A 20,158-nucleotide genomic window follows, 5' to 3' on the forward strand; every position below is an offset into this window, starting at 1 on the left:
TGCCATCTTGGATATAAAAATGGCATTTGGAGACAATTTTTGGCCCCTGAGCGGCATTCTGGTTTAAGAAACACCCATATTGGGTGTTATTCGGTCATTTTCGGCTGTTTTCCAGAAACCAAAAGTCGCCATCTTGGATTTCAAAATGGCATTTGAAGAAAATTTATGGCCTCTGAGCGTCATTTTGGTTAAAGAAACACCCATATTGGATGGTGTTTGGTCATTTTCGGCTATTTTCCGGACAAGTCGCCATCTTAGAATTCAAAATGATGTCTGTGATCGATTTCTAGATTCTGTGCATCATTCCGGTTCCGGAGGTACTCATTTTGGATGGAAATCGGTCATTTTCAGCGGTTTTCCAGAAACCGGAAGTTGCCAGTTTACAATTCAAAATGTTGTCTGAGGTCGACTCGTGGCTTCAGTGCACCATCACGATTCCGGAAATACCCATATTAGAAACCGGAAGTTTCCATCCTAAATTTAAAATCGGCGTCTGGAGTCGAGTTTTGGCTCCTGTGCATCGACCCGTTCATTGTAGGCTGTTTTCCGGAAAACTTGGTTGAAATATCTGTTTAATTTGTATGGGAGACCTGCCTCCCCTTCCAGAGTACGGAGGAGTATCAAACCACCATAGAAAATAATGTTTGATTTGTATAAGAGCCCTCCCATCCAGAAGTGGGAGGGGTGTTGAACCACCATTACAATATTTTTTGCCTCCAAAAACCTCCACATGCTAAATTTGGTTCTATTTACTCGATTAGTTCTGGAGTTGTGGTAAAATTAGAGTTTCATTCGTAGGGAATCCCACCTTTCCAAAAGAAGAAGGGGTGTCAAACTATTATGGACATATTTGTTACCCTTAAAAATATTTACCTGCCAAATTTGGTTCCATTTTCTTGGTTAGTTCTCGAGATGTGCAGAAATTTGTGTTTCATTTGTATGGAACCTTTTCCTTCCAGAAGAGGGAGGGGTGGGGGACAAACAGACAGAGCTGCACACTTAGAAAATTTCGCCTAATCTCGGCATTTTTCTGTGCCGAGATTCGGACAACCGAGTCGGCTGAGTCTCTTTTGCCGAGAATCTCGGGAAACCAATATTTGACAGATGTCATTTTATGCCGAGAACCGCGGCACGCATTTGACTGTGCTCTCGGCAAATCCAGCCGAAAGGCGGCAAACCAGTTTAACGACCTTTCGGTTATATAAGCTAAATGCTCGGCACAGTAAAGAGCCGTTTTTTTTTCAGTGGAATCCAATCACAGAGAATAATTTCGCTTAGAATTCAGTACTTTTCTTTCAAAAGATCAATTATAGGCTCGATGAGTTTTATTAAGTAATAAAATTTATTCATATTGAGTTTTAAATGTTTGTTTTTATCTTGGTCGCATGTAGAGCATTGAGCAAAACATTTAGTCTTATACTACGTCTAACGCTTATCCGTAAAACAAATATAATAATATTGCATTTACACTATTTTAAACCACACTTTTTCGACTTCCAGCCGCTTCCCACGAATCTGTACTACATTATTTCGGCTAACAGATTGTAAACACCTGTAGTTCGCACAAATTTCAACCATACTTTTATCTGCTTGCAGTTTGCTTGCCGTAACACGCACAAATTTGCACTAAGAAAAATGGCGGCAAGAACAATTAAAATTCGTGCCGAGATCCCAGTAATGTTTTTGCTGGCATCATTCGTGTTTAACGATGAATTCGGCAAAAAATAGAGACGAGATTCGTCAAGCTTTGTTTATTTGGCGAAGCCCGGCAAAACGATTTGACGACTTTTGACAACCGGCATTTATATCGGTTGAATCCCAAGTTGCCGAGTGAACTCGGATATTATTTTAGCCGAGCTTAAGATCCAGTTTTAAGTGTGTGCATTTTCATATGTTTAGATAGTTCAACCGATTACCGTGGCGGTAGCCACCAGTCGAGCGTACTTCTCTTTGTATATAATTTTCGGTGGTAGCTTTTAAAGGATGATTTCAATATAACTGTCGAGAGTCACCTGTTTTGAATTGCTACCGTAAACTGGGGTGACTTTGATCACTTTTTTGATTGTATCTCAAATATTTTCAGAATATACTGAAAACAATATTCTTTGATGTTTTTAAAATAAGTACTGGCATGCATTTAAAAAGATTCAGTCACTACTTCAAAAGTTTAGCAACAATTTTGCTGTTTTTAAATATGCTCTAAAAATTTTACACCAGTCATCATTCCGGGGTGACTTTGATCACTTCATTGTTTTGATGAATTTGGAGTAACACTTTGCTACTTTCACTAAATTGAACAGCCTAAAACGACTTACACACTTAGATTTTGTTGCCGAGAACTCAACAGCTGATAAACTCAGCGAAATGTCCTACAAGTTCTCGGCAGAATTTTCAAGAACTTCGGCAAACGAAACGTCAATACTTGCTGGTTTACGGTAAATCGATATATTTACTGAATGTTCGTCGAAATATATTGCTGACATTCGTTAAAAACTTCGCCGAGCTCAATCAGCTGTTGGGAAGTTTGCCGAGATAAATTAAGTGTGTAAACGAATTTATAAATATGGAAAGCAATTTGGGGGCCATTCACATTCAACGTGAACAGTTTATACTGGCGAATGTCCATGATTCATACAAAATTTTAAGAATATATATGAATGATTATTCACTGAGAGAGAAGGTGGGCAAAAATCATCAAAAACTAGTCCACGAGAAATATGACTTATGAAATTGTCCAAATTTGCATGTTACTTCACGTAAAGCGAGTATCACGTCAACATATTCCTATACACACTCCTTCTTTGACCTGCATTCGGATGCGGCCGGCGCTGGTATTGCCTAATAGAAAGAATAAGGTCACCAGTTTTTACACATTGAGGATGAATGTTAATCCCAAGCATCATCCATTGGTTCTCTGTGTAATCACAGCTGATCTGGCAATAACGGAGTGACAACCGCGGGCGGTCAATTATGCTCATGCTCATGCTCATAAGATTGTCAATAACTTTGCTAAAGACTTCGTTTTGATTTGATAATTGAGCAGTAATGCCGCTAGCACAGGCGATGACGATTTCATCGACCAGAAAAATAACGATTAATAGACGCTGGAGTCGCTATAAGTAAGCGTGCACATTCTTTATCAAAGACAAAAACCGTCAGTGATGCCGCTGGTATTGATTTAAGCAAGCGCGCACACCCATTAGCAAAGACAAAAACCGTTTTACGAGAATAAGTTAGTAGGCAATGGGCTCATTCAAATAATACATAACGCGCTCAGGGGTGGGGGGGTATTCAGCGAAGCGTTACATTGCGTGTGGCAAACATGTAAAATTGCGTTACGTGGGGGTGGGTGGGTATTGAAAATTGCCAAATTCCGCGTTATGTAATATTTGAATGGTTCCAATAAGCTCACATGGTTGTGCATGTATGTAACGTTTCGAATAAGGACGAAACATTTTTAGGATTTTTCTTCGAAGAGGCACGTCTGTTTGTCTGTGCCGCTGGTAACGCTATAAGCAAGCATGCACATTAGGCTGTCCCAAAATAAATCGATGTTGAAAAAGTCGAGGTGCTCAGCCCTAAATTGAAAGATTATGTTATTTATAGCATTTTTGTAGAACATTTCGACTTTCTAAAAAACCGTTTTCAGGTTGCCCATACGTGATATATGAAAAAATGACTTTTTCAAGCTACAAAACCACTCTTCTGCACTTTTTTCAAATTTGGTCGATTCCTAAGTTTTTCCATATGTTTCTTTATTTTTGTGGGATTGTCTTTGAATATTTTGCATGGTTTGGTTCAGCATCACATTCAATTATTTGACTTACAGAGACCATAGAATATCACAAAAAAGTGAATTTTTCTTAAAATTTTCAGATAAAACCCTTCAAAACACATAAAAAAAAATTTTGATCAAGAACTGAAATTTTCATTGCAAAGCGGGATTCAAGACGAAAATTCACATGAAAAAAGATCCTTGATATCCCATCGGGGAGCTTAGATATTGGCGTTTTTACATGTGATGGAAAACTATGCATTTTGTCAAAAATGCCACTAACGCTCAATATCTTTATTGCAAAGTGTTTTTTGCCGTTTGTGCGTATAATTTCCTAAATAGTGATTCAAATGTTGATTATAGCCATAAGGTATGTTCGAAAAAGTTTCAGCATATTCAAAAATGCATCTCTTGATGTAGAAAGATGGGTGATCAATCCACCAATGAGGGAGATAAAAAATTTACTTTTTGATCAGAATAAGATAGACGCAAGGTGTCTTGGACAAAGTTTTAGGTTATCTTAAAACAAGAAACTTTACCGAAGACATCATGTTTCTGTCTCTCACATATTACGAGCAACATTGAGTTTTCTATTAGAGGGCACTAAAAATCATAATTTTCGTTCTAATTTTTTTCGTAGATTTTCCGAATTATTAACCCTTCTACTAAGTTATGAGCCATCTGAAATTGCATTTGTTTTCTGAACATTGTTATTTTTTATCTCCCAAAATAAAACAGTTATTTAACATTTTTGTTAAAATGCATAGTTTTCCATCACATAGAAAAATGCCAATATCTCAGCTCCCCGATAAGATAACAAGTATCTTTTTTCATGTACATTTCCGTCGTGAGTCCCGCTTTGCAATGAAAATTTCAGTTCTGGATCAAAAATTTTTTTTATTTGTGTTTTGAAGAGTTTTATCTAAAAATTATTAGAAAAAATATAATTTTTATGATGTTTAATGGGCTCTAGGAGTCAAAAAACTGAATGCAATGCTGAACTAAACCATGCAAAATATTCAAAAACAACCTCACAAAAATAAAAAAATATATGGAAAAATTTAGGAATCGAACAGAATTGAAAAAAGTGCAAAAGAGTGAGTTTGCAGCTTAAAAAAGTCATTATTTCATAAACCAAAGACAAAAACCATCAGTAATGCTGCTGGTGTTGGTTTAAGCAAGCGTCCACACCCATTAGCAAAGACAAAAACCGTTTTACGAAAATAAGTTAGTAGACAATGAGCTCACGTGGTGGCGCATGAGTGTAACGTTTCGAATAAGGACGAAGATTTTTCAGGATTTTTTTCGAAGAGGCATGTCTGTGGTAGTAGTTTACACCGACAAGAATCTAATTGTTTTATTTTTATATTTCGCATTGTAGTGTACAGTATGATTATTTTAGCGATGAATTTGTGCGCCATTTAATGGCGAATTCATCTTCCATGTATAGCTACTACGGCGTAGCACTTTCGCACTGTTATGGAACTTTATTTTTGCACCGCCTGAAGAGGTGTACCACACGATTGTTGTTTATCTATTTTGCGATATTTCCCAATGTTTGAAATGTCTTGAAATTCCGAACTGAAATTTGTCTGATGACTCTGTTTTGATATGCATTGTCATTCCTTTTTTTATTTATGACTTCACTAGCTTTGAATAATTGTTTTTACTTCATGGCAAATTTTTGTTAACTATGCTAAATTTTCATAAACGCGGATCCGAAGCGGTAAAATGAATAATAAATGTTTTGGCATTTTGCAAAATGTTCAGGAATACTGTATTGTTGTGTCAACTTCGTTTCTGCGGCCGTGTTTCACCGTCCCGGACTACACTTTACAGTTCGAAACGAATACGTAGACGACACTACACTTAGCTGTCATTTTTACGTACGGCATTGAGAGCATTTGTTCTTGTTATTGCTGTTTTCAGACTGCACCTTGTCTCTTTCGGGTGTAGTCCGGGATAGAGAGGGTGTAGTCGGATACAGAAAGAATGTGGTCCGGAAAGTGTAACAGGACAAAAGAGTAGTCCGGGTCTGGAAGCGCGGAGGCGAGTTCGACATTACTTATACTTTTACGCATGTCGCGTTGTTTAACAAAAAGGTACTCATCGCTCAACCTAGTAATGAGCAAACATAACGCGTAACATTACTTGAACTCCTCGTGGTACGATTGTGCGCGGTAAGTCTCCAAGCAGGATTTTATTAGCAACGGATGTTTTCACCCAGAGAGTACTGGTGTGGTGTGTGGAATTTGGACTATGGTACTGATGCTAGTCGAAACCGAAATCTTATGATTCACTTTTTCGATTTTTCTAGCTTTTAAGCAGAGATTTTTGTATACTATGTCCCTATTATGACTAGTTCGGCATTTTGTCGCCCTTGATTTATGATTTGTCTAGCTTTGAACAAATATTGATACACAGAATAAATTTTATTTAATTATGTTGAAATCTTGTCGGTCAGCATGGCAGCTAAATTCAGATTGCGATATTTTTGGCATTTTGTAAATCTATTCGGTCTTGTTCGATATGCATATTTGCATTTTTATTAATTTCTAACTGTGAATGCATGAAACTTTGCCAGTTTTCAAACTCAGTAGGTATCCCCGCTTAATTCATCGAGAAGTAAGAGATAATCGACGCGAAACACCGTGTCCCCGCGCGTATGCGTCAGTTAGAGGGAATAGAGCGGTCGTACATAATGCTCCGGGGTAAACGTGTCTTCGGTCGGGTGAGCTTTGCTCATCTATAGATTTTCGGTGTGTTGTGATTTCCGACGTATACCAAATCATTTATTCGAATCAGCTGATGTAGTCATCATGTGTCCTTTTTCACCCCGAAACCTATTCACCAAATCATCATTTCATTATGGGTTGAGAGGATTCAGGTTTAGCCGCAATCTGTTACACATCAGGGGTTGTGCAAATCGAGATTAAACGACGGTTCATATTCGTCTCATTTCTATCACTGGTCGTTAGTCTACATGAAGAACTGATATTATAGAATGACCTCTTTATCAAAAAGGAACAACTGTGCAAACTTTCAGCGAAATTGTAAATGATTGATTAGGATCGATTTGATAGCAGATAGCACGATCAGCCGCCAGTGGCGGTAGCTGCTAGTGCCCTAATTAGAAATATTATTGTTCCAGCTGAAACTCGAAAAAAAACGACTTGCGACATTCGATTTTTTTACCTTATGCACAATGCGCATAATGCCGCATCTAGTGCGCAGTTTTGCGTATCTGATACGCTATACAGCACACTAGATGCGACATTATGCGTATTCGGGTTATTCGCGTTGAAAGAGATTTTGAAGGCTGTTCGCACCTACGTGAACACTCATATGTAATTGTCAAAATGTGCGTGATGACAAAAGCAAAAGTATTTCCTTCCTTCTTTTTCGCATGCAAAAACCAAACAAATATCAGCAACACCGTCAACGTGAATTGTACATAAGGCAAAATACTACAAGGTATACAGCCATAGGGTTGTATAAAATGGTGACGTGGGACTAAACACTGTAATTGGGGGAATTTTTTGTTACAAAATATACAGAGTCTGCAGACAGAATCAATGTGTTTGCTTAGCGAATGTACGTATTTTTATCTTCAGCCTCCCCTGGAAATCAATTTTTGAAATATAATCAACAACACTCGAAAAAATAACGTTTATATTTGGCGATATTATGCCTGCAGTATTTTTTTGTGAAAACAACATGTATTTGACAAGGCACAAGCATATCATTCTTGTTGAAGAAGCACCAAGAATTTCTCGTTATGCGTCATAGTCAGAATAAACTCTATATCCTCAACAACCAAATCCAATAATACTTTCGTTATCATAATGAATGGTTTTGCCTTATTTGACTGATTAAATCAAATCTATAATATGGATCTTACTTTCAAAATAATATGGAAGCCCTCACAAAGGTTCATTAATTGGCAAACATAAGAAGATATTTTAGGGGCCGTTCAATAATTACGTAAGCATATTTTTCCACTTTCTCAACCCTCCCTTCCCCCCTTGTAAGACATCGTATGATCTTTTGACACCCCCCCCCCCCTCCCCCCTAGTAAGATCTTACTGTATATACTATATATAGATTTTTATTATAGTTTTATCATCCTGAAGCAAGCACAATACTTCGTTTCCTCTTCTGTCCTTAATTCGAGTTAATCGTCCTTTCATAATTTTCTTTTTATGAATTTACCGTCAGCACTTTCATAAACATGGTTATTTAAGCTGCATCAACAATGTTTTTCTTACGCAAGATAATCAATTCACCCCCTCCCTCCCCTGTAAGACAGCGTAAGAAAATTGCAGACCCCTCATCCCCCCACTTTGCTTATGTAATTATTGAACGGCCCCTTGAACAAAATTATTAACAAGTTCCAGCAAAAAATCGTAGCAATCAACAATTCCATTTTTGTTTTTTGCTTGACAATCTTTTTCATTTGCCTGCAACTACATTCGCTGTATTACGAAGACAGCTAACATACGTTTATTATGGTAGAAAAATAATATATCATCTAACAATTTTGAAATGTAAAAAGAGATTCTGAATGAATCTTAGTAAATAAACCAAAAATTCACTAATTCACATTCGCAGGCTCTTACTCTTCTATAAATGTGTATATTTCGCAATTCACTCTTTCGATACTATCCGGTCACGATTATTTAGTGAATATCGAAGATAACATTATATAAATATCCGTTGCAAAAATTTACAATTCTTGTTGAGTAATTTATGGTAATCATATTTATGAGATAAACTTTCAATCATCATCAACAGCAGCATTGCAATTTTTCCTCGATTGCACACGAATAGAAATGTACGAAATTGTTCAAGAATGGGGATTGTTTCAAACTTTTCGGAAAACCTTAACCTTCGAGACATCATATTAGTCTAAGCTCATGGAAGCAAAATTAAATTGATTTATTGGGACGGGGAGACTCCGTCAATTTTTTTTTTCGATATTGATACAGACATGGGTGCAACCAAGGAAAATTTCTTTGTTAGTTTTTATATATGTCATTTAAAATAAGAGAAAAAAGAATTTAAATGAATTTAATGCTTATTTAATAACGCATAAAATAGAGCCGGAACAGTAAAGAAATCAGTTGAATCGGGATTGAATCTCTTGACCACTGCGTCAACGTCAACCTTTTTCAGCAACATTGATTCGATATTGAGGAGAGCTAGGCTTGGTAAACGAATTGACGGTGCTTTCTAGCAGTACACCCGTACTAGTTGGCATAAAATAGACCCCAGTGTGTTCCAAGGCATAGTACCTTATCCCTACCTCCACGTTGTACCGACTGGGAACTGGGATACGAGCAACCAAGTGAAGATCGGTGAACCGGTGGGAACTTGGTCGTATGCTGACAGGGAAGGGGTAGTTGTTCTCCTTGAAGAGCAGCTTGTCTGAGCGCCTGTTCCTTAGGTTAGGGGCGGCTCAAACAGCGACTGATCCGTTGAACTATGAGATGCGGTTGCCTGCCAGCTCCCTCAAGACGGCAGCCCGCGGCAGGCATCTAGGCACCGCAGTCCCAGTAACGCAGCATGCTAAAATAAACATACTACGAAAAATTAAGAATTCAAAACGAGCCGGAACAATCGGCAATGATCTGCCGACAAAATTAGGACTACGATTAGAAGCTGGGTATATGTAACAGTAGATCGCTGAATGCCCCGGGTGCCGACCGGGTTGTGCTGGATTAGCTAGAACCCCGCCACTTCGCCATCGTTGCGCTCCAGGAGCTTTGCCGGAAAGGAGAGAAGGTACGGTGAATTTATGGCAGGGCACAGTGATCTGCTCGCATAGCCTGCACACCGTGACGAACTACAACGGCCAGCTATACGCCAATTTCGCAGCTTCCCGCGAACTGGCAGTCCGAAGTCCTTTGTTTCCTCGAAAGGACATACACAAAACCACATGGTTCACCTGACTAACGTACAGTAAAACAAATTGACCGTGTTCTCATCGACGGCCCATACTTCGCAGAAATTACCAACGTACGCACCAATCGCGGTGCGCATATTGGCTCGGACATGACCACTTCGTCGTCTAGTGCGACGACGCATGGAGTTGACCCTCCGCTGTACAAAACCCTGATATAACCGGTAGTCTTTTATGGAATCGATATAACGACGCTTTTCGCGGAGGTATTAATGCTCTTGGAGTTTTCGAACGGAAGGCGCTGCTGACTATCTACGGTGGAGTACAGACAGACGACGGATAATGGCGACAGCGCATGAACCATGAGCTGCAAGCGCTGCTAGGAGAGAACCCATGGGCGTAGCCAGAATTTCAAATAAGGGGGGGGGGCAAGCTCTTCAAAATTTTAGAAGTAAAAAAATGGTACACTACGACGCTTTTTACGCGGGTTTTTTTACGCGGCTTTTTTTTACGTGGATTCCGGAATTTACGCGTTTTTTACGCGGATTCCGGAATTTAAGCGATTTTTTTACGCGGCACGTATCCCCCGCGTAAAAAGCGACTTTAGTGTTTTTTTGAAAAATAGAAATAAATACTAGTCTTTAGTGATTGTTACATCAAGGCAACCAGTGAAAAGTTGCCTCTGACATCAGAGTGGAAAATTTGATTATTCTTTGTCCAACCTCGAATATAAATAGATGTTCTTTACTAAAAACTCTTAAGTTCATTTAAACCTTTGGACATATTATTTTGGCGACGAGGATCTCAAGAATCCACGAACATGGCAGAAGATAGAGTTGATTAGCAGCCGCAACAGGGAATTCAAGATTTGATTCACAAGATGGCCCAAGTTTTACAGCGGATAGCGGTCCAGCAGCAGCAGCGTCAGTATCAAACCCCGGAGCAGATTTTGGAGTCCCTCTCATCGAACATCACCGAGTTTGTCGTCGACTAGGAAAACGGAGTTACGTTCGGACTTTGGTTTAACCGCTACCAGGACCTCTTCGAGAACGATGCAGGCCAGCTGAATGATGCGGCGATGGTACGTTTACTTCTCCGGAAGCTGGACACCCATTCGCACAGCCGCTATCTCAACTACATCCTATCAAAGCTTCCCAAGGACGTGAAGATTGATGACACAGTCAAGATTCTCAATACAATCTTCGGGCATCAAACGTCAAACGTTCCGGAAGCGGTTCATGTGTCTTTTCACGATTGTTATTGACCATCTGCCGATGAACACTCAGCAAGCGGAGAGCACTCAACCGCTGTTCAAGTATTGTTGACCTCAGCCAGGTTTTCACCCGACGTAATGTGCTGAACGAGCGTTCAATCGCATGTTTCCATGGTAGAGTAAGTGCAATTTTAATTTTAATCAGTCGCAGGAAAGAAAGAACGGGCTTTAGCTAGCAGGTCTATAAGATCCAACTATTCAAAGTTCTTACGATCTGCTCTCATACTGCTGCAATGTTAATACAAAACTTCCACCTCTCCAACAAAATTGTCAACTTCATAAATAACTACAAAATTTTCCGTTTTGCGCTTGAACTCTTCCAACGACATGCGTTATACGTTAGCGGGATGCAGCAGGGACAATGCGTAGGCAGGTGCACTATCTTCATCGTACCGTGTTTCCAGTGAGGTTACAAGAGAATCAAGGTAAGGAATTGTCACAGCTCGGTTCCAATACTCCAAGCTAGTTGATGCAGGCGGATTTGCCCGATACGTTTGCAGCTGCAATACCCTTGGTGGATCAAATGAAAAACCTGTGCAATTCCACGCAACATAGCGCAAGCATTTCAATCAATTATTTTTGATCTGGCTGTTACTTTACACAGATGTTTCTATGGGCTAAAGATGTCGTTTTGTGAAATTGAAAACAAAATTCTGCACCAATGACCTCCGCCCCCCCCCTGGCTACGCCTAGGAGAGAACCCCATTGCACACCAGGTGAAAGTCAATTGGTTGCGGTGGGCCGGTCACGTCGTAAGGATGCCGTACGACAACTCTCTGAAATCACATCGCGCAGCGTGAACGATGGCTCGTTCAGATCGAAAGGGACTTGCGGGCGATGAGTTCGGGGAACTGGCGAAACAGCCCAAAACCGAGCAACATGGCGATAATTTATTGATACAGCACGAGCCACTACAACTTTCGTCTGATTGGTAAGGTAAGTAAGAGATCTAGGTTCGAGAATTAATCCTGGGTGCAGTACTAGGTTTTAGCCAACGAATGATGACATCTCAATTTGTGTTGATTTTGATGCTCTGATAAGAAGCATGGAATTTATTTATATTGAATACAATCATTCTCTGGGAAATTCTAGGAGGAGCCTAAGAACTTTCTAGGGGGGGCTAAGAACTTTCTAGGGGGGGCTGAAGCCCCCCTTAGCCCCCCCGTAGTTGCGCCCATGGATACAGAGAATATCACAGGGAACGGATGGTGTCCATTCACGTCGTCTGTGCTAGGAATGCTCGCATGTAATTGGTTCATTATTCACGTAAATTTGTCATTGGAACTTTTTATCAATTTTACCACTTAACAATGAAAATAGAGTGATAACTAGTATATTACAAAATTGACATACATTTTATCTATCCAATAACACAGCGGTTCTCAACCTTTTTTTGTCCGCGTACCCCTTGGCGATATTTTCCACATCGATTGTACCCCGTGGTTTGGAATGTTCTCGCAGAATGGGAGAAAATAGTGGTAGATCATGTTGTGGTAGTCTAGTTCAGGTTTCAAGTTGAACTAAGGTTTGTTTGATTGCTACAGTCATGTTTTAAGAGCAAGATTGAACAATAAATGAAGTATTACAGTTATAGACATTTGTTTAGCCGAGCATCGATAATTTTAAAAATGCTCGAGAAAAAATATCAACTGCATTTTCTATTCGATGTTACTTTAGTCGTAGCGGTAAAACACTTCAATCGCTTTCACGAAAACGATTCAAGTCGCGCTTACACACACACTGCTCGCGTTGCGGTGTTTATAAACATTTAAGCAACGTTTTCGTCCTAGACATTCGTTTAGCCGAGGCACGTGGAATATTTGCTTTTGTACAACGATCGTGGTTTTTTAAAGTGGTTTACAGTATATTTCGACTAAACAACGTTCAATCTACTAGGTGAGTAAAAATTCACAGTTCAAGTTTCGTTGAGGCTGAAAGGTCAAATAAGACACGAAGCTACACGGTATCGATTGTCGTGCTCCCAGATAAAGGTAAAACTGAATGTTCCTGTGACTCCCAGACAAATTGCCCGAATTTTAAATGAATCACCGAACATAAAATGGAGGAAACTTCAAGGGAAACCGAAGCTCACCCGCATACATAAGCAGAATCGGCTCAAGTTCGCAAGGAAATACATGGAGTGGAAGGCGGAATGGCGTAATGTCGTGTTTTCTGACGAGAAGAAATTCAATTTGGATGGACCGGACTGCTACAGTTTCTATTGGCATGATTTGGATCAAACCAGTGTTGTCAGATCGAAGTGAAAATTTGGAGGTGGAAGTGTAATGATGTGGGGCGCCTTTTCTTACCTTGCGAAGCTTTCGATTTGTTTCATTTCAACCCGAATGAAGTCCGAAATGTATCTGGAGCTTGACGTGAATGACGTTTTGATCAGCCATTATAAGAACAACGCGAATGAGGACGTTATTTTTCAGCAGGATAATGCGTCAATTCACGTCTCCAAGCAGTCGAAGACTTGGTTCGCTGAGAAAAGCATCTCATTACTGGACTGGCCAGCTTGTAGTCCTGATTGCAATCCCATCGAAAACCTCTGGGGAATCTTGGCTAGGTTGGTTTATGCGAACAGACGTCAATTTGAATCCGTTTCCAGCCTTAAGTCAGCAATTAAAGAGTGTTGGGCTAAAATAAATTTGGCGACACTGCAAAAGCTGTCCGATTTGATGCCAAATCGTATTTTTGAAGTAATTCGGAACGATGGTGGTCATACTAAACATTAATTATAAATGCTGCTATGAAAATCCGAACTAATGGTTTGTTTCAATATAAAATTTGGTTGTTAATGGAAGAGATCTATCCTACAACAGCAAAGACTGCTGAAAATTACGTTTTAATTTTGAGCCACAGAGAAAAAAGAGCCTCGGCTAAACGAATGTCTACCACTGTATAAAGAAAAATTGCTTTGTCCGCCATTACTGATTTTTCTTTGGCGTACCCCCTGAAGGCCTTCGAGTACCCCCAGGGGTACGCGTACCTCAGGTTGAGAACCGCTGCAATAACATATGGGTTATTGTTATCCATCATGTGGTTATGCTGTTATTAACGTTTGAACTCTGACGCAACATTTGCCAGTTTATTTCAAATTTTACAGAATGCATCTCAGTATAGTAAACAAAGACGTAGTCACGTCAAAAATTGAAAATCGCGAGTCGTTATTTCGAATTTCAACCGGAATACACTGGGGTCGCTTTTTACGCGGGTGGTTTTTATGCGTTTTTTTGAACGGGATATTTCTACAATAACGCGGATTATTTTTACTCGATTCGGAAGATGGTTTGTACGCGGTATCAAATAAGTTTAGTATGAATATATCTAATCTAATCTTTTAAATGCGGTATAACCAACCGCGTAAAAAGCGACCCCAGTGTAATAATACTCTGTTGCCTATTGCTTGTGATCGTGTCTATTGGCTCAAACAAATGACCTGTTTGAAATTTCAGCTTAATAAAAATACTGTTACCTAATGAACAATAAAATGATTCGCATGCAGTTTGTTAAATCATTTTAATGTTTGTTAAGCATATTGAACATGGTTTTTCATTGGGGTGATTCAAGAGTTAAAAAGTCGAAACTTTCTTCCTGTTTGACTTTCACGTTGCCGAGCTCGAAACGATGCTTGGTTATAATCATTATCTTCTCCTGTTTATGCCCTTCGATGTACTTTTCTGTCGCAAGGGGGGAGGGTTGTGTAATGTCCACGGTCCTTACAAAAAAAAAAGAATTCATATGGGCATTTGTCCACGGAGGGGGAGGGAGGGAATAAATATCGTCAAAAATCTGTCCACGTAGTATGTGGATGGTCCCACACGGAAAGATCAATTCAAATGGATTGGAAAATACTCAAAAAAAATTCAATAAATTAACGGACGTTCAACCAATTCTTTTCATAAGATATAAAAGCTTCCAATGAACAAATTATCACAAAAAGCTGTTAACGTTTGTTTTCATTAATTTTATTTTTTTCTCGATTATTTATTGTGAAAAAATGAAACAAAGTTTAGTTTATCTAAAGAGTGGCAAGCATTCATCCATGGGGATGTAAGTAGTAGTAATTATATTTTAAATAGTGTTTGGTTTTTAATATGAATATTGATAGTTTACCAAAAATAAGACATTTCGTACTCTTAGTTTAATTCCATGTAGTTATTTTGCGTTTGGTATGATATTTGTGTTTAGTTTATTAGGTTCTAAAATCAATTTTATTTTATCATTAAACAAACTCCAGGTAATTTAATAATAAAACAAAAGACGGGAAGTATATTAACTCAGCTATAGTCATGAATCATATAGCTTTGAAGCACTACTGATACGTGCAGCAGAAATTGCAGCATTGCCTTTTGGTAAAGATACAAAAAACATCCAAGGCTTTATACATTGCTTGTTTATCAATACAGACCCAATTGAAAGTATACAAAAAATGGCTTACGATGTTACTAATTTTTCACTGATTAATACCTGTTTCGTTTCTCATGCACATGTAATTTACTTTTCTTCATTCATCTTATAGCCACAACTGTCGTTTTGGAACATTCCCGGATATGGCGGAAATGCCTCTGACTGGAGCAGCAAATGCGAAATTAGCGATGATGACATAGGTGCCAATACTAAAGGCAATGCTCCGTCCATTGAAAGTGGTGTTAAAAAGCTTCTATAGTACAGTTTGAAATTTTTTATTTTTATCCACCTATAACAATAGCTTCAAATGTGCTAAAAATAATTGTTACAGTGTTTCAGTTGTTGGTCATTTGTAGGAACAATATTTATTAAAATAAATATTGAATGTTATCCTTGTCTAAAAGTCACTTAAAATCCACTTTTATGCTACTAATAGTGAACATATACCAAGTAATCTTCATTAGCTAGAAATCAAAAATTGAAAAGACGAGACTGCGAGCGAACCCGGCAGTTTGCAATAAACTCGCTTAATGTCATCGTAGATCTCAATAACTTGTAGTCAAACCAATTAGCTACCAAGTATGAAGCAAGCGCCACTATCTGTACTTATCTATCAATATTAAAGCACACGCACGATGTTTGCTTGTAATTTGCAAACCTTCGATATAAACGCGATTTGAATTGTGATATATTATAGCCAACAAGCATAGATATTTTCAAATGCAAGTCGCTCGAGTTTGTTAGCCTTCAAACGAAAATACTAAAAGATTAACAGCCCTAGGGTTATACGAAATGGTGACGTGGGACTAAACACTGTAATTAGAGGGATTTTTTTACAATGAAGTTAAAGTTCAAAAAGATTCATTTGCGTTCTTTTGCTCGCCAAATTGTTTTCTTTTGCAAACAATTACATTCACTGTATTTCAGGACAGCTAATATACGTATAGTATTAGTCAAGTTGAATGAAAAAAACATCATCTAACAATGTTTAAAAATTTGATTAATTTTGAAAAAGATTTTGAACAACTCTTATTCAATGGACAAAAAATTCACGGGCATTCGCCGGCTCTTACTCTTCTACATATAAATTTGTATATTTAGGAATTAACTCTTTCGATATTATCCAGTCACCAATATTTAGTGGATATCGAAACTGAAATGTAATAAACATAATTTACAACTTATGACCGTTGCCAAAATGTACAATTCTTGTTGGGTAATTTAAGGTAATCATAGTCATGAGATAACGTTTTAATCACCATCAGCAGCAGCAATGCAGTTTTTCCTCGATTGCACACGTATAGAAATGTACGAATAGAAGTATACCGCTGAAATCATAGACGACGAGAGACCTGTACCTTTCAAGACATTAGTTTTTATTACGTTCTAACAGTAGATCTAGAAATTGTTCAAGAAAAAGGTCTGTTTCAAACTTTTCAAGCTTCAAGACATCAATATTGATATAGAGAATATCAGAGGAAAAGGTTGGTGTCTAATCATGTTGTCTGAACTAGGAACGCTCGCATGTGATTGATTCTTTCATGTCTGAGCAATGAAATAATAGTAATAACTAGCGTATTACAAAATTGTCCAACATTGCACCCATCCAACAACATATTGGTTATTGTTATCCTTTATGTGGTTATGCTGTTATTATCGTTTGAAATCTGGCGCAACATTTGCCAGTTTCATTTCCTATTTTACAGAATGCATCCCAGTACAGGAAACAAAGACGCAGTCCCACGTCAAAAACGCATTTTTGGACATATTTTGGGGAACCTAAACAAAAATGTTTTTTACCTGATGAAGCTTTAATTGAAAATCCGAATTGAATTTGTTTATTTCTTGATGAATTGAAAAACAGTTTCTTAAAATTCTCAATTTAAGTTCAGACGGACTATATTTTTTATTTTCAAAAGGATGATCAACAACAAATATGATTTTCGAAAGAATATTTTCTAAAGACTTGTTTTAAGTTAAGGTGATCTAGAATCTATGTTACAGCGAACTACAGATTATTCTTTTCGTTTTTTTTCGAAAAATAGTAAAGTATTTGATGCAAAATCTATGGCATTTTCACGTCATGGGAGGCTGTCTCTGAAAAAAATTTTTGAAGTAAGGTCATACAAATGAGCAATTCTACAAAAAACGGGCAATTTAATCGACCAGTTTTAATTTGGCTGAAACTTTGCATAGACGTTTCTATAGCCAAAGGATGTCATTTTTTGCTATTGGTTTAAATTTTTGGAATACGACTAGTTTTTGAGAAGCTATTGAAAAATGCTATTTTGGGAAGGTATTGTTGACTACGAATATTTTAAGGGCCAAAACGGTTTGTTGGATCGATGTGACGTTTTCGGCAAAGTTGTAGGTAATGATTTTGTCTTTCCGAAAAAAATATAATTATTAATTTTGATAATTATTCAATAATTATTTATTTTTTGGGAAAAAAAATCCCATTTATTTTATAAAATTCAGTTTGTATAAAAATAAATAGATTTTAAAATAATGAGCTTTTTAGATAAATAAATTCAAAAAAGCTCATTATTTTAAAATCTATTTATTTTTTTTTCATAAACACTACAAAAGATTACCTAAACAAGGCAACCGGTCCGATCATGGAGAAATTTTTTTTCTAATTTTATTTTTCGAAGAGCATATTTTCTATGGAAGGACAAAATCGTTCTCTACAACTTTTCCGAAGACATGATGCCATTTTTTCAAACCGTTTTGGCTGTAGAAATATTTCTATTTCCAAAAGAGCACTCTATGGGGAATTAAAAAAAATTTTACAGTCAAAACGGTTTGTTTGATTGGCATAGTCCCTTTGTATATTTGTATATTTTACTATAATTTATCTGACAAAAGTCTTAATAAATAACAAAAAATCAGAGTCAAGTCTAAAACATATTTGACTGGTTTAACCTATGCACAAACTTTCGTGATGACTCGCCGAACTCGAACAAATCTTCAAAACTCAAAAAGGTTCTGATTGCGGCTGCGATTGGCTCGTGAAAACCAAAGGATGTACGATGAAATGCAGTTTGAAGTAGGCCAGTCGATCTGAGAGTACGTTGCGAAGCACGGAAGTTTAACTAGAACAGAAGCGACGATGAATCGATCTCGCCATTCAAAATTTTGTCGACAAATACAGCTTGCTGAACAAATGCAGCTTGCGTAACAATATATCAATATTTGTTATAATGCTGATATTTATATATATATATATATATATATATATATATATATATATATATATATATATATATATATATATATATATATATATATATATATATATATATATATATATATATATATATATATATATATATATATATATATATATATATATATATATATATATATATATATATATATATATATATATATATATATATATATATATATATATATATATATATATATATATATATATATATATATATATATATATATATATATATATATATATATATATATATATATATATATATATATATATATATATATATATATATATATATATATATATATATATATATATATATATATATATATATATATATATATATATATATATATATATATATATATATATATATATATATATATATATATATATATATATATAATTTTTTTTTTTTTTTGTTTCAGGTGAAGGGGAAATTTGCATCCAAACCCCTGAGGTGACCAACCTCAGGGAGTGTGGGGTTGGTTTGAATCAGTGACCGGACCCACTAAAACCCCTTCAGTCTCCAGCCCATAATACTCCCCGGGACCACCGCTAGGTATTGCTTCGGGGAGCGGCTTTTGTGCTCTGTGCACCCTCTTGGTTCTTTAGGTCTTTTTGCTAACTTAGCTAACTAACCTGGAGACTGGCCGTTAGCTAACACTGGCGTGTCGGTGGTCAACCTGTCGCCTGTTTTGCAATTCTAAAACTATTTGAGAGGCGGCTGTACAAACCGCCCTCCAAATGTTTGGGTCTTTACACATCCTCCGAACTAGGTTGTCCGGAGTGGTGTCTGGCCCGCTCACTACCATCATGTCGCTCCGCGCATGCACAAAACGAGGGCACACGAAGAAGACATGCTCAGCAGTCTCTTCCGCTTCCGCGCACTCGGGACACATGGGGGACCCCGCATGCCCGAATCTGTGTAGATACTGCCTAAAGCAACCATGGCCTGACAGAATCTGTGTCAGATGGAAGTTCACTTCTCCATGGCGCCTCCCGACCCATCCGGATACATCCGGAATAAGTCGATGCGTCCATCTACCCTTCACGGAATCGGACCACTCCTGCTGCCATCTGATCATCGAGAATGATCTTCTGGTACCTCGTATACCCCTTGTGTCACGTTGATCGAAGCATTCTACGTCCTCCTTAATGGCTATGCTGATAGGCATCATGCCGGACAGGACGCAGATTGCGTCGTATGACACAGTTCGATACGCGCTCGCAACCCTCAGACACATGAGCCTGTAGGTACTTTCCAACTTACTCCGATGTTTACTAGTACCTAGTGCTTTGGACCACACTGGCCGCCGTATCTCAGTATGGACGAAGTCACGCTAGCTAGAAGTTTCCGCTTGCTGCCGTACACTGCTGAGCTATTGGACATCATGCGAGATAATGCTGCAATAGCCATTGAAGCCCTCTTACAGGCATATTCGACATGGCTCCCGAAGGCGAGCTTGTCATCGATCATCACCCCAGCAGCTTCAGGGAGCGCTTAGAGGCGATGGTGCAATTCCGACACTGATCAACGCCTGTTGCTTCGACTTGCGGTTATTG

General features: G+C 37.9%; 3 protein-coding genes across 6 annotated transcripts in view; 1 reads left to right on the top strand and 2 right to left on the bottom strand.

Moving 5' to 3' along the window:
- LOC129718489 (transmembrane protein 245) overlaps positions 1–15,753 on the top strand; it is a 61,854-nt gene extending 46,101 nt beyond the window's left edge. For 2 of the 4 annotated variants that reach the window (XM_055669307.1, XM_055669308.1), the window contains one exon: positions 15,476–15,753. In XM_055669307.1, coding sequence (XP_055525282.1) covers positions 15,476–15,563 — 88 coding nt within the window. In that variant the 3' untranslated portion in view covers positions 15,564–15,753. Of the gene's footprint in view, positions 1–14,964; positions 15,007–15,475 lie in introns of all 4 variants that reach the window. The other 2 variants (XM_055669306.1, XM_055669305.1) reach the window with 2 other exon arrangements.
- LOC129718488 (uncharacterized protein K02A2.6-like) overlaps positions 1–20,158 on the bottom strand; it is a 333,122-nt gene that overhangs the window by 69,830 nt on the left and 243,134 nt on the right. The gene's annotated exons all lie outside the window — the stretch shown is intronic.
- LOC129718494 (aldo-keto reductase family 1 member A1) overlaps positions 1–20,158 on the bottom strand; it is a 71,190-nt gene that overhangs the window by 10,464 nt on the left and 40,568 nt on the right. The window lies entirely within an intron of this gene.

Source organism: Wyeomyia smithii, chromosome 1 (genome assembly GCF_029784165.1).
Source record: "Wyeomyia smithii strain HCP4-BCI-WySm-NY-G18 chromosome 1, ASM2978416v1, whole genome shotgun sequence".
NCBI classification, from domain to species: Eukaryota; Metazoa; Arthropoda; class Insecta; order Diptera; family Culicidae; genus Wyeomyia; species Wyeomyia smithii.